Below are 12890 nucleotides of genomic sequence, written 5' to 3'. Positions count from 1 at the left end.
TCCAGATGCATACATGTGACATTTGACATTTCAAAGGCACCTCAAACTCATGCTATTTCTCACTCCTCCACATGCCAAAACATAGTCTTTGTCCAGTATTCCCCATCTCAGTAGCACCACCATTGGTCCAGGTGCTGAAGCCAGCAACCCAGACTCATCTCTGTCCCCTCCTGCCCCTTACCATACCTTATATCAAATCCATTCCCAAGTGCTTATAATTTATCTCCCAAAACCTCCCCATTCTGTGTGTGTCTCTCCAAACTTCTCCTAGTCCAAACTTCCCTCACTCTTCTGGACTACTGCAATAGCTTCATATAAAATAGCCACCTCATCCCTGCAAACTGTTCTGTATTCTAGGGCTAGAGTCATCTATCAAGAAAAAAAAAAAAGTTTCCCATTGTTCTTAGGATAAAACCCAAAATCTTGACCATAGCCAAACGTCCTGGCCCCTGCCCAACTCCCCACCATCAGTTCACATCAAACTTTGACTTACTCTCTTCTCTGGCTACAGTTAGCCTTCCTCCAGTTTCTTAAATTCTACCAGTGGCCTCCTCAGGGCCTCAGGGCCTTTGCACAGGCTGTCTCATCAACCCAGAATGCTCTTCCTCACCCGCCTCAAACCTCCACTTAAATAGGAGCCTTTCCTGACCCCTTATCTTCTGCAGGTTGCCTGTGAAAAGCTCACATAGCACATGGACCTTCACACACATGCCTCAACATGCTTATGACTTGATTTTTCCTGATGAACATCATCTTTCTGCTCAGACTGCAGGCACCCCTAGAGCTGTTTCGGTCATTGCTGTATCCCCAGAAACTAGCGCAGAACTTGGCACATAGTGTATATTGACTAAATATTATCAAGCGAACGAATGTGAACAATCTGCTATACCGAAGTTCAGTGGGGTAAAGCCCCCAGCTGTGGAGGTTTAAGGAAACCACTTTCCTAAAGAGAAAAGTAGTAGAAGGGTTAATATTAACAACAACAACAACAAAAAGCACCACCAACAAAAACTACCTTTAGATAGAGCCACGGGCATCATAATAAGTTACCAGGGACTGTGTAGCTAGCTCATTCATTCCTCCCAAAGCCAGAAAAGGTAGATACTAATTATTAGTATATCGTATTAAACATCAGGAACTTAAAGCTCTTGGAACTGAGGTTTACTATGCCAGTAAAACTACCCTATAGGTGCTGTTTTATTCGAAGTGGGGTCTATGACTTGAAGATTCTACGCACCCGCCCTGCCCCTGACCCCGCCCCCTCGTCCTGCCCCGCCCTCACCCCAACCTCGCCGGGCTCCCGGCCCCGCCCCCGTCCCACCCCGACACACCCCCTACCCCGGTCTCGCCCAAGCTGCCCTGTGGCCGCGGAGAGCGGTGCCTGCAGTGCGGTCCGTGGCCGCCGGGGGGCAGGCGCGCTGCTCGGGCCCGACCGCTCTGGGCCGCACTCCTCGCTCGTCCTCAGACTCGGCTCCGGCTGCCAGCGCCCATCCTCCCCGCGTCCAGCGCGGACCCGCCGGGCTCCTTGTGCCGGACCCAGCACCTCGGCTTTCCGGGACCGGACCGACGCCGCAAACAGCACCGCGGGGTGTGAGTCGGACCCAGGAGATGAAATGACAACGTCAACCCTCCAGGTACTCGGCGCGGCCCGGCTGGCTTGAGGAGGCCGAAGGAGGCGCGGCTGGGCCTGCGGGCCGGCAGCCGGGCGGGCGGAGGGCCTCCTCGAAGCACCAGTCTCGCATCCCTCGCCCAGCCGCCCTGTCGCCGCCTCCGCCCGTTTCTGTGTTCACCCGCTCGGAGCCGAGGGCCGCCTCCCATCCAGAACGCCCGGACTCCTTGGCCGGGCGGAGTCCCCGGCCGCTATGTGCTGCTGGCGCCGTGGTACCGCCGTGGGGCTCAGCCTCATCCCGGTTTCACAGGCACCGTCCGGGAAGCTCGGGCCCGCGGTCCGGCTGCTCGCTCTCCCCCCTCCTGCCTCCCAACAAACCCCCGCTCCTTCCCTGGTCTGCGATTTCTTCTTCTCGGCCAACGGCCAACGACCCTCCTTTCATTCCCTAGATCGTGTAGGGTGGTGCTGGGGTGGCGCCACCTGGATGCATGACTGACCCGTTCTCCAGGTGCGGCCAGTCTTGCTGGGCCGGAAAACATAAACATACTCAGGCCTCAGACCTGGGTTTGAATCTCGGCTCTGCCACTCACTAGCATGTGACCTTGGGCGAGTTACACGATCCTGGACTCTCCGGTGTCTTGTCAGTAAAATGGGGTAATACCCTGTAGGGTTGTTGTGACAGTGGCTCTAGATTAATTCAGGTAAAGCATCCTTAATACGGTGCCAACTGCATAGTAAGTGCTCAGTAAGTGATGACAGATACAGTGCTTGCAGGAGTGAGGCAAGACTTCATGGAAGAAGAGGCATTTGACGGTATTATCAAAGGATGGGTAGCATTCAGATACCTGGAGGTAGAAGAGGGATGGTTAGTCACTTCAGGTGGAGAAAGAAGTGGGAACAGTGAGTAAACTTCCACCTGCAGGTCCCACCTGCCTAGACAGTTTTTGTATGGCCTGTGAGCTAAAAGTTTGTTTTCACTTTTTTTTTTGAAGAAACAGCTTTATTAAGATCTAACTCGTGTGCCATACAATTCACCCATTTAAAGTGTTTGATTCAATGCCTTTAGTATATTCACAGAGTTGTGCAACCATCACCCAATCACTTTTAGAACGTTTTCATCATCCCAAAAGGAAATCCTGCACCCGGTAGCTGTCACTCCCCCAACCACTCTATCCCTCCCAGCCCCTGACAACCACTAATCTACTTTTGTCCCCATGGATTTGCCTGTTCTGGGCATTTTATATAAATGGAAATTATACAATATGTAGTCCTTTGTGACTGGCTTCTTTCATGTAACATGATGTTGTAGGTTTTCACATTTTTAAAAAAGCTGAAAGGATATTTCATGATACATGAAAGTCATATTTCAGTGTCTATAAATAAAGTTTTATTGGAACACATCCCTGCTCATTCATTTATATATTATCTACGGCAGTTTTTGGGCTACCAAGGCAGAGTTGAGTCATTGCTACAGAGGTTGTATGGCCAGGAAAATCTAAAATATTTACTGTATGCAGAAAGTTTGCCAGCTCCTCTGTTACATCTTCGTAACCCTTTTCTTTCATCCTTGTCCTTTGCAGTACTTGTTACTAGAAATGTGGCAGGGCTGTTAGTTTCGTCACCTTACCCTCCTGTTATGCAAAACTGTTCCCCTAAATTGCTACTGAGGCATCTTATACGTGAAAAGCTGTATATGGTTGCTAAAAAAATCTAATGTACTCTTAGGTGCATTAATTAAAGAGCATCAAGAAGGAGGGAGGGCATGGGCCTGCTCTGCCACCTGGGCGCTCTGCCACCTGGACTATTGTTCTGAGCCCCCCCTTTCAAAAGGACAGACCTACCCCGTGTGCCAGCCCACAAATAACTTAGTGCCACTATTCCCCTGTCTCTTCTATTCCCCCATCCCCAGAAATGGCAACACCACTGCAGAACTAAGGGGTTCTCAGAGACTAACCAAGAAGGTGAATGGAGTGACAAAGTCCAAGGAATTGGGAGTGTTTGTTCTGGAGAAGAGAAGCCATTGGGGAAAGGAACCCCCCTTTCATGTCTTATCTGAAGGGCCATCGTGGCGCAGAGAGTAGACAGTGAAGCTTGTGTTTAAGCTGATGACTAGCCCAGAAGGTTCAGGGCTCCTAGCCGTTCTCTACTTGTAGGTAGTGGAGAGCGCTGAAGCTTGAAAATAGTAGTCAGCATTCTTTCATCTTTCCTCATCTCTTCAACCTGGTGAGTTAACATCAACCTGGCCTAACCTACCCGTCTGTTAGTTTTGTAGAGCTATCTGTGTCTTTCTTTCTGAGACTTCTTATTTTCAGATGGGGAAGGGCTGCACAAATGCCTGGGCCCTGCCAAGAGCTGGTCAGGAGGTTTGTTGTTTGCTGTGGACGGAACTGTGTGTATACAGTGGGATCCGCCCACCTGGTGTCTAGTGCTGTATCAGCTTGAGGAGGATAATTCTGGTAATACTTCCTGGGTTGTGAAGCTGGTTTCCAAAACTGGATATGTAGGTGTGGGGCAGATGCCTGAAAGATACAGTATGCCCTAAGTTCAGTCTAGAGCACAAGCCTATAGGATTTATGAGACGCACAGAGACACTCTCAGAGTTCTTAGAAGATTCCGGAGGATCGTTCCCCTCAGTTGGCAGCACATAATATACCTCTGGGGTATATGCACTGCAGATACTGGTGTATTGACACACGTGTCTAAGCATCTCTTCCCTAGCGATCAACTTGAAGAAAACCGTCTTCTCTTTTCAGCCTAGAGAAGCAGGCTGGGCCAGTAGAAGGAAGCAGAGATCCCTTTAAGTCCATCTCATAAAACTCAAGTTGATGGACTTTCCTAGCTGACTGGGTCTTCTCTGGCCCTTGAGGTCAAGTGCTGTTTCTGGCCTCCATGCTGAGCAACACAGATACCAATAGGTTCTGCTGTTTCCCCTGTTCTAGGCTCTGAGTCCAGGTCCATTTCTTTTTACCTTGAGGCATGGAATAGAAAGGAATCTTTCCCTCTGAGTCCTAACCTGAGCTGCTTGACCAGGCTTCCATTTGCTGAAATTCAGAGTCAGGACTGAGAAGGAGGTCGCTTTTCACTGTATTGAGTGTATTGTGAAGAGGGATGGCTGTCTATTAAAGCTTTCTTTAAAGGCCTTTCTAGTTCATGTTGGAAAAGTAGGCCGACTGACAAAGTCCCAGGCCTGGCAATCTCTCTCATCAATGTATTCCTTCTGCCTGGGAACCCAGGGGCTTTCTGGATCTCTTGGGAAACTCTGAGCTATTTGCTTTACCTTTCCAGAAAGCCATTGACTTGGTGACCAAAGCCACAGAAGAGGATAAAGCCAAGAATTATGAAGAGGCACTCCGGCTGTACCAGCACGCCGTGGAGTATTTCCTACACGCTATCAAATGTGAGTCCCACATGGGGCCCTGCCCAGTGCCGAGCCGCTGTGCAAGGACAGGCGCCGGGGACTCACAGAGCCCCTCTCTGGTTCCCCTTTTGCAGATGAGGCACACAGCGACAAGGCCAAGGAGAGCATTCGAGCCAAGTGCATGCAGTACCTAGACCGGGCAGAGAAGCTGAAGGATTATTTACGGAACAAAGAGAAGCACGGCAAGAAGCCAGTCAAAGAGAATCAGAGTGAGAGCAAGGGGTGAGTGTGGAAGAGTGGAGGACCCATCCAGGACCCGGGACCCCACGAGCAGGTGCCCCTTTCCTGTGTCGCTGTCGTGCTTGGTGCTGATGCTGCCTTGGGCTTGTACAGCACCTTTCTTTTGGAGAATCCCACTGACAAACGTGATAATGCCCATGCACTTTCATCAAGCACTGTCTAGAATACGTCCATGTACACTACCTCATTGGTTACCTCATTGGAGCTGGGATGGGGGGCCATCGTGGAGGTTATGAGCCTTGGACTCTTTAGCCAGACTCCTCGGGTATACCCAGCTTTGCCACTTCCTCACTGTGTGACCTTGGGCAAATGCCATGACCCCCCTGTACCTCCAGGCTCCTCATCTGTAGGAGGGAGAAGATAATGGGACCTCCCTCCGAGTGTTGCTCTAAGGAGCAAATGAGATGATGGGGTGAAGCCCTGAGAATAGAGCTTGACATGCAATTAGGACTAAATAAATGTCACCTGCTGTTGTCACTATAGTTGTCATCTTCACCTGACAGGCAATGCACCAGACTCAGGGCTTCAAAGATTGCCAAGGTCACAGAGCTGGTACTTGATGGAGTCTAGACCCACACCCAGGGCCTCTGTTTCTGACTCCAAAGCCAGTGTTCCATCCAGTTTCTCTCCTCACGTCTGTGGTTCACCCACCATGGAGATGCCCGTTAGCTGAACACAAAGGCCAGTGGTATCCTGAGGCGGGGAGAGGGCCCTGGGCAGGAAGGTCATGGAGTAGGAGAGCGGTGGGTATTGTGTCTGCTGCCTCACCAGAGGTGAGAGGCTCTGCTCCTGAGTGGAGAGGATTCCCTGGAGTGGGAGACACACTGAGGAGGGGGCAGGAGACCTGACATCTCCAGGAGGGCTCCCAGGGTGGTGAGGACAGCAAATCACTTACAGCCAGACAGGAACTGGCCCTGGCGTCAGCACAGGGACTTGTTCCTTGTCCAGATGCTTCCTTTAGACTTAAAAAGACTAACCTCTTCTCCGAGTCAGAGCCACTTGCTGCCTGGGTTTGGGTCCATGTGAGAGGCCAGTGACAACTCCAATGGCTTGCCCGGCTGCTCTTGAAGTCCAGCCAAAGCACATGTCCCTTTCCCGCCTCTAGAGAGGGCACACACCTCTATTCTTATTCCGCTAATGAAGAAACGAGGATGGGGTGTGAGAGTTTCCCAGAGGATCCACTGTGGGCCCCAAATGTCCTCGGGTCCTTGTCTGTGGGTCTGTCACCCCTGTTGAGCAGGGAAAGCATCCCTTTACCACCGTGCTAGCAGCCAGAGCCCGGCCTCGCTCTGAGAACTTCCTGCCAACGGACTCTTGCTCCAGCCTGTCGTCTTCTTTTGCCTTTCCCAGCAGTGATAGTGACAGCGAAGGGGATAATCCAGAGAAAAAGAAGCTGCAAGAACAACTTATGGGTAAGAGGCTCGAGCCCCGTGGCAATGGGAGGGGGACGTGGGGCTGGGCTCCAGGTCGACGGCTTTGCCTCCCTCCGCAGGTGCTGTCGTGATGGAGAAGCCCAACATTCGGTGGAATGATGTGGCTGGGCTGGAGGGGGCCAAGGAGGCCCTCAAAGAAGCTGTCATTTTGCCAATTAAATTCCCACACTTGTTCACAGGTAAGCATTGAGCCACTGTAGGCGTCGATGTAAAAACATCAGGCTTCTGAGGGAACCAGCTCGGTGCGCCCACTCTGAAGGTGTCCTGGAGCAGGTGGTGACTGGACTCCCTTTGTCCTTAGCAGGCAAGGCCTGGCTGTCCTGTGTGTCCCAGTCAGGAACGGCCCTGCCCCCTGCAGTCAGCTAACCCTTGGCTTCTCTCTGGTATCAGAACCTTTATGACTAGAACTTTGACTTTACTGTCCCAGTGGGTGGGCATCAGGACCCAGTGCCAGCCAGCCCGTGTCACTTTGCAAAGTCACTGGGGTCATGAGCCAGGGCTAGGACCGAGCTGTTGGCAGGTAATTTAGTTCCCTTTATGCCTTTGCTCTTAGAGTCAGTTATCTTGGGAAACTTTTCTTTTCTGACTGTATTTACAGTGACAAAGGCCCCTCTCCTTTTTTCTGTTCCCCTTCCCCAATCAGGAGGAAGCCTCAGTTTATTCTTTCTTGCAGGCAAGCGTACCCCTTGGCGAGGGATACTGCTCTTTGGACCCCCTGGCACAGGGAAATCCTACCTGGCAAAAGCGGTGGCAACAGAGGCCAACAACTCCACCTTCTTCTCTGTGTCCTCCTCAGACTTGATGTCTAAGTGGTTGGGGGAGAGTGAGAAGTAAGTCTGCCGCCAGGCCCTGCTCTGCTGGCAGCCCCGGCAGCTGCTGGTGGCTCAGCTTCCTTGCCCCTGGAGTCACCTCCCAGAGGAGCTCCTGTTGGATTTCAGGGAGAAGTAGCCAGCAGAGGGGTATCTTGCTAGCTCATTGGGTGGGGCACTGCTCTGACCAACACAGCTGAAAGTGGAAGGGAACTTGGGAGAGAGGAGGACTCTCGGAGGGAAGGGAACGGCATTCACAATAATTGGGTGTCAGGTGAGTGTCATCTGTTGGGGACTTTATATTATTAATTCATTCCCCACACCGGCTCCCATTTTGCAGATGATGAAACAGGCTGAGAGGAAGGGAAGTGACTTGTCCTAAGTCCAGAGCTAATGAATGGGGCTGCCAGGATTGAAGCTGACGCCAAGGCTTGCTTTTCCTCTTGGTACAGTGCTGCCAGAGGATTTATTACCACCAGTTCTTCTGAAATCCAAGCATGACTGTGGCCTCGACCTCCCCGTGGGAAGGGCGAGAGGAGAGAAGTGGTGACTGGAACCCTCGCTGGGCATGTGTGCAGGTGTCCAGGTCCCAAGTGCATTTCTCACCCTATAGGCTGGTCAAGAACCTGTTTGAGCTGGCCAGGCAGCACAAGCCGTCCATCATCTTCATCGATGAGGTGGATTCCCTCTGTGGATCCCGCAACGAAAATGAGAGCGAGGCTGCCCGAAGGATCAAAACGGAGTTCCTGGTCCAGATGCAGGGTGTGTGCTGTGCTGGGCTTCCTCCTGTTTCTTGGTCCACCTACAGTCAGCCAGGGTCTCATTATGTATCTGCGGCTGGATTCGGTTGTCCTTAGGGTGGAGGGAAGCAGTCCTCAGCTCTCTGTCTCAGGCCTTCGCCCACCACCTCTCCACCCTTCCCGAGGCCAGCAGGCCAAGGCGAGAGGTGGCACAGGGACGGCTCTAGTTCAGAACATAAAGCCCCTGAGGTCCTTCCCGCCGGCCTTGACTGATCCTTCCAAGTGTTCTGAATCCATGTCTGTCCCCCTTTCTCCACAGGGGTGGGGAATAACAACGATGGGACTTTGGTTCTCGGTGCCACAAATATCCCATGGGTGTTGGATTCGGCCATTAGAAGGAGGTGAGTCTTCCCAGTAGGAGCCAGGGGCTGAGGTCTTGCTCCAGCCATGGTTGACCCGCTGCTGGCAGCCGGGGGTGCAGCCTGACTCCATTTCTCTGGAGGCTTCTCTGTGTCTGCACAGTGAGCAGAGCCCTGAGTGAAGCCAGTTTCTGGAGGGCCCCCCTGTGCCTCTTCATTAAGACCATTCCGCCATCCGCTCTCAAGTCCAGCCTCGTGCTTGGCTCTCTAGGTTTGAAAAGCGGATTTACATCCCGTTGCCGGAGGAGGCCGCCCGTGCCCAGATGTTCCGGTTGCATCTGGGTAGCACGCCCCACAACCTCACGGAAGCCAATATCCACGAGCTGGCCCGAAAGACAGAAGGCTACTCAGGTGCAGACATCAGCATCATCGTGCGGGACTCCCTCATGCAGCCCGTTCGAAAAGTACAGTCAGCAACACACTTCAAGAAGGTGAGTGGGCCCGCGAGGAACTGCTTAGGAAGCATCAGAGGAAAAGGGATATCAGCTTGCTTTGCCAGCTCCCTGGCTGCGCAGGTCACAGCCTCTTAGGTCTCCTCGAGAACCAAGGGCAAGTGCACTGTGAGCCCTCTGGCTCCAGGGGCTGAGATCGTACCTACTCTCCCCTTCCCTGTAGTTCTCCTTGCTTGAGGATGACACCTCAGATTGTGTGAACTTAGAGGACAGGGTGCTGTGGCACCTGCTGTCCCCTCTGCTACTCCCGCAGTCAGTGCGGGCTGTCAGTGTCTGCAAAGGGGTGGGTACGAAATCACACACTGTGAGGAGGAACTTCATTCACCCAGCAGACCTCTGTTGGGTGTCTGCCGAGGGTCCTACTATGTGCTTGGCCTCGTTCTAGATGATGGGATGGCAGTCATGACCAACCACGGCAGACAGAAACCCCTGCCCTCCTCTCTCTGGGGGAGACAGGCAACAAACAGAGGGTGGGGAGGGCGAAGATAGAGCAGAGAAAGGGAGGCCTGGCATTTCCCAGGTTTGGAGGGGGATGGGCAGGTTGCACTCTTAAAAAATAGGCCACACTGGGTGACACTGGGGTCAAGAGTTGAAGGAGGTGAGGGGATGAGCCTTCAGATGTTTGGGAGAGTGTTGCCAATGGGGCAGATTTCGATTGGAAAACCATTTTTGATGTCACTGCATTCATGGTGAGATATGAGTTAATGAGAAAGAGGAGCTATTAAGGCATTTTGTACCACAAATTAAGATTCTAGAAAACTGGTTGGAATAGCATGCTAGTCATGAACCTCTGAAATCAGACTTTGAGTCACTTGACGACTCAGCCCGAGAGTTTTGAAAGAGCCCATCCCTCCTCCGACTGTGACCTAGGAACCCAGGCATTCATTCACATCCTACCGTTACCTTTTCTTCAGGACTCAGAAATCTGAGGTGGCCTGCCCCTTCCCCTCTAGCCAGTCAAACTCCTGTTTGGTTTCAGGTCTGTGGTCCTTCCCGCACCAACCCCAGCGTTATGATCGACGACCTCCTGACCCCATGCTCGCCAGGGGACCCAGGGGCCATAGAGATGACTTGGATGGATGTCCCTGGTGACAAACTCTTAGAGCCTGTGGTTTGCATGGTAAGTGGCCAGCTGGGAGAGGGGACCGCACAGAGCCCAGAGAATTGGGGGCTTGAGTCCAAGAATAAAAATAAGCTTCTTCCCTTCTCTGTCCTGGGCTATTGTGACTGCCTCATTCTGTGGGTTTGGCTTGCTTTGTACACAGAAGGGACCAGTAAACGTACTTCACCCTGCTTGACCTGAGGCAGTGGCACAGGCACCTCTCACCTGACTGGTCTTCACCTCTCCTCATCTGAGTCTTGCAGATGGACTTGCTCATTCTGTGTGGCAGGTGTCTGCTTTTGTGGCTGGTGTGGTGGGTGTGCAGTTAGAAAGAGCTTCCCACTGGGGCTAAGAGATGAAGGGAGCTTAGATTCTCTCAGACCAGAGACAGGCCCGTCTGCAAATGCCATGAGCTGCCTCAGGGGGGAAGAGCGTCCCTGTCACAGAAGGCATCCAGGCAGAAACCAGGCCACCACAGGCATTCTGCGTTTGCGGCTGCGGCTGGCCTCGAAAGCAGGCCTCTTCCCACTTTGGACTGCAGGGGTCTGCGACGCTGGGAGGCTGAGGCCCTGGAGCCCGGCTGCTCCTCAGCCACACGCTCTTGTCTTTGCAGTCGGACATGCTCCGGTCTTTGGCCACCACCCGGCCTACTGTGAATGCAGATGACCTCCTGAAAGTGAAGAAATTCTCAGAGGACTTTGGACAAGAGAGTTAAAAGCTTCACGCGGGTGATGGCGAATGTGGGAGGTTGATTGGGGTAAATTCATGCAGTCCCCAAGTCGGTGGCCAGTCAGGGCTCCAGGGCTCATCCTAAAGATACTGCAGTGTCCCCTCTGCTGTCTGGTCGCCAGCCGAGGAGCAGGAAGGGGCTCCCCGGCCAGAGACGCAGAAGTTCATTCGGCACCCAGTGGAATATTGGCTCTTCCTCCTCCTCCTCCTCCTCCTCCTCCTCCGGATGCTCACCAACTCCTTGTCCTACCCCTCCGTGGTTTTTTTTTTAACCTTTTTTTTGTTGTTGTTCCCCTAAATTAATGCTGCTTGGATTTTCGTCTTGGTTATAAATAAAGTTAAAATCACCTGGAAGCATCAAGGAGTGGGAGCAGCCCGTGCTGGGGTTGGTGCAGAAGCCCCCACAGCCTGTTCCTTCTAGACCCAATTTTGCTCCTGTGAACAGAATGGCTGATGCCCTGGGTCCCCAGCCCAAGCTCTGCCTATAGAGGCCAAGAGTACAGCCAAGCCATTCACACCCTCCTAGGTCGGCATCCTGGGCCCTGTGTCCTCCCTGCAGGAGGAGTGGACGGTCTTTGTGAGCACAGAGCTGTGTGGAGCAGAACCAGTGAAGGCAGTCAGGAGGCTTTCACTACTGCCTTTTCTTCCCTCTGAATGTGAGAACGCTAAACCCAGCCACTGCCCTCGGGTCTCGGTCCTGGAAATGGGCTAATAAATCTTTTTCCCTTCTTGAGCCACCTGAGTGATCTCATCTTTGACTCTTTTCTGGGGCTCTTTGAAGGCCATGCTTGCTTCCGATAGAAAGACCCTCTGGTTTTCTCTGTTGTCTGCTCTTCAGCAGAGTAGGAAGTGGGAATGTCACCAACTGCCGCCTTTCCTAGGCCTGTACTCCAGTCAGGTTCATGAGACCTTTCTTCCCCCAGGGCCTCGAAAATGTTTGGGGGTGTTTGCGGGGCCTGGCAGCACTTTCTACTCAGCCTCCAAATCAGAAGCTCAAACTGGGAGGCCTGTGGGCCAGACGTGGCCTGCAGCTGTGTTTGGTTTGGTCAGTTGCCAACATTTAAAAATTAAGATATATAAAAATTTAGATTTCTGGCTTCTGGGAGATTAGGTATTGCTAGGACTGTGTCCCCATAAGGCAACCTGTCTACAGCTGGGCAGGGGTGGCCCACTCAGAAGGGCACATGCTGTCCAGCCCAGCCATCCCCACGTGAACTGATCACACATTTGCATTGCCTACTCAGCCCCTCTGGCCATTTGAATTTGTGACCCCTATGAGACACCCATGGCCCCAGAGCTGGCATCCCTGGACATGCTGTGTGATGGAGCAGAAGCAGTAGAGGCTGTCACACATTGACCACGAGCATGTGAAAACAGAAAAGGCCAGAAATTGGTTGTTCCCCCCTTCCCAAAACTGGGATCTTCAAACCTAAATGTTCCAGAACTGAGTATGCGGCCAACTCTTAGATCACCTTAGCCTTGTGCTGCTGTGTTTCTTTGACCTGGTTGGAGTGTTGGCTGCGTTGAGCCAACTTTCGCTTGGTTTTGTGAAGGCTCAGGCCCAGGGCTGTGTTCTCCAGCGCTGGTGGATTAGCCCTGCCTCCAGTTACCTGGAGCGCCAGCAGCCTGACCGTCAGAGGGCACTTACGCAGCAACTCTGACAAATCTTCTGTACCTTGCTCTGGAGTTGCCACATCGTTCTTGGTTAGTTATGTGCCCTCAGCCAATTACTGTTTGTAAATACTGAACTAGAAGCCAGGATAGGACACTGCCCCTGCCTGTACTGTTTCATTTTAGCGTTTTGTTTTCGTCTACCTCCAGTTACCTTGAATCAGAAGGTCCTTGCTTTTTAATTGACCAGCTGCTTACTCCTGTGTGGATTTGGTTACAACAGTAAATCTCATATTGCCAGCAACACAGTCCCCGAGGTCCACTCTGA

General features: G+C 52.4%; 1 protein-coding gene across 2 annotated transcripts; it reads left to right on the top strand.

Moving 5' to 3' along the window:
• The first annotated feature begins 1419 nt into the window (after positions 1 to 1419).
• On the top strand, positions 1420 to 11684 carry VPS4A (vacuolar protein sorting 4 homolog A). 2 transcript variants are annotated; one of them, XM_019756862.2, is made up of 11 exons: positions 1420 to 1634; positions 4895 to 5006; positions 5102 to 5249; positions 6621 to 6679; positions 6760 to 6879; positions 7374 to 7530; positions 8123 to 8271; positions 8569 to 8650; positions 8880 to 9099; positions 10100 to 10240; positions 10836 to 11684. In XM_019756862.2, exons 1-11 carry the CDS (start codon positions 1614 to 1616, stop codon positions 10935 to 10937), a joined length of 1311 nt encoding a protein of 436 aa, XP_019612421.1. In that variant the 5' UTR covers positions 1420 to 1613; the 3' UTR covers positions 10938 to 11684. The 2 variants fall into 2 exon arrangements, with proteins under 2 accessions (XP_019612421.1, XP_019612416.1); XM_019756857.2 differs by having other exon boundaries at positions 1422 to 1634; positions 6618 to 6679.
• Positions 11685 to 12890: the final 1206 nt, after the last annotated feature.

This window comes from Rhinolophus sinicus, linkage group LG11, assembly GCF_036562045.2.
Source record: "Rhinolophus sinicus isolate RSC01 linkage group LG11, ASM3656204v1, whole genome shotgun sequence".
Classification (NCBI taxonomy): Eukaryota; Metazoa; Chordata; class Mammalia; order Chiroptera; family Rhinolophidae; genus Rhinolophus; species Rhinolophus sinicus.
This window is presented reverse-complemented; position numbering and strand designations above follow the sequence as displayed.

Bases quoted from the DNA above. Each gene is read 5' to 3' on its own strand.
- VPS4A (XM_019756857.2), top strand. From the start codon at position 1,614: ATGACAACGTCAACCCTCCAG. The intron at 1,635-4,894 runs GTACTCGGCGCG...TTACCTTTCCAG, and splicing joins TGACAACGTCAACCCTCCAG to AAAGCCATTGACTTGGTGAC. The intron at 5,007-5,101 runs GTGAGTCCCACA...CCCCTTTTGCAG, and splicing joins TTTCCTACACGCTATCAAAT to ATGAGGCACACAGCGACAAG.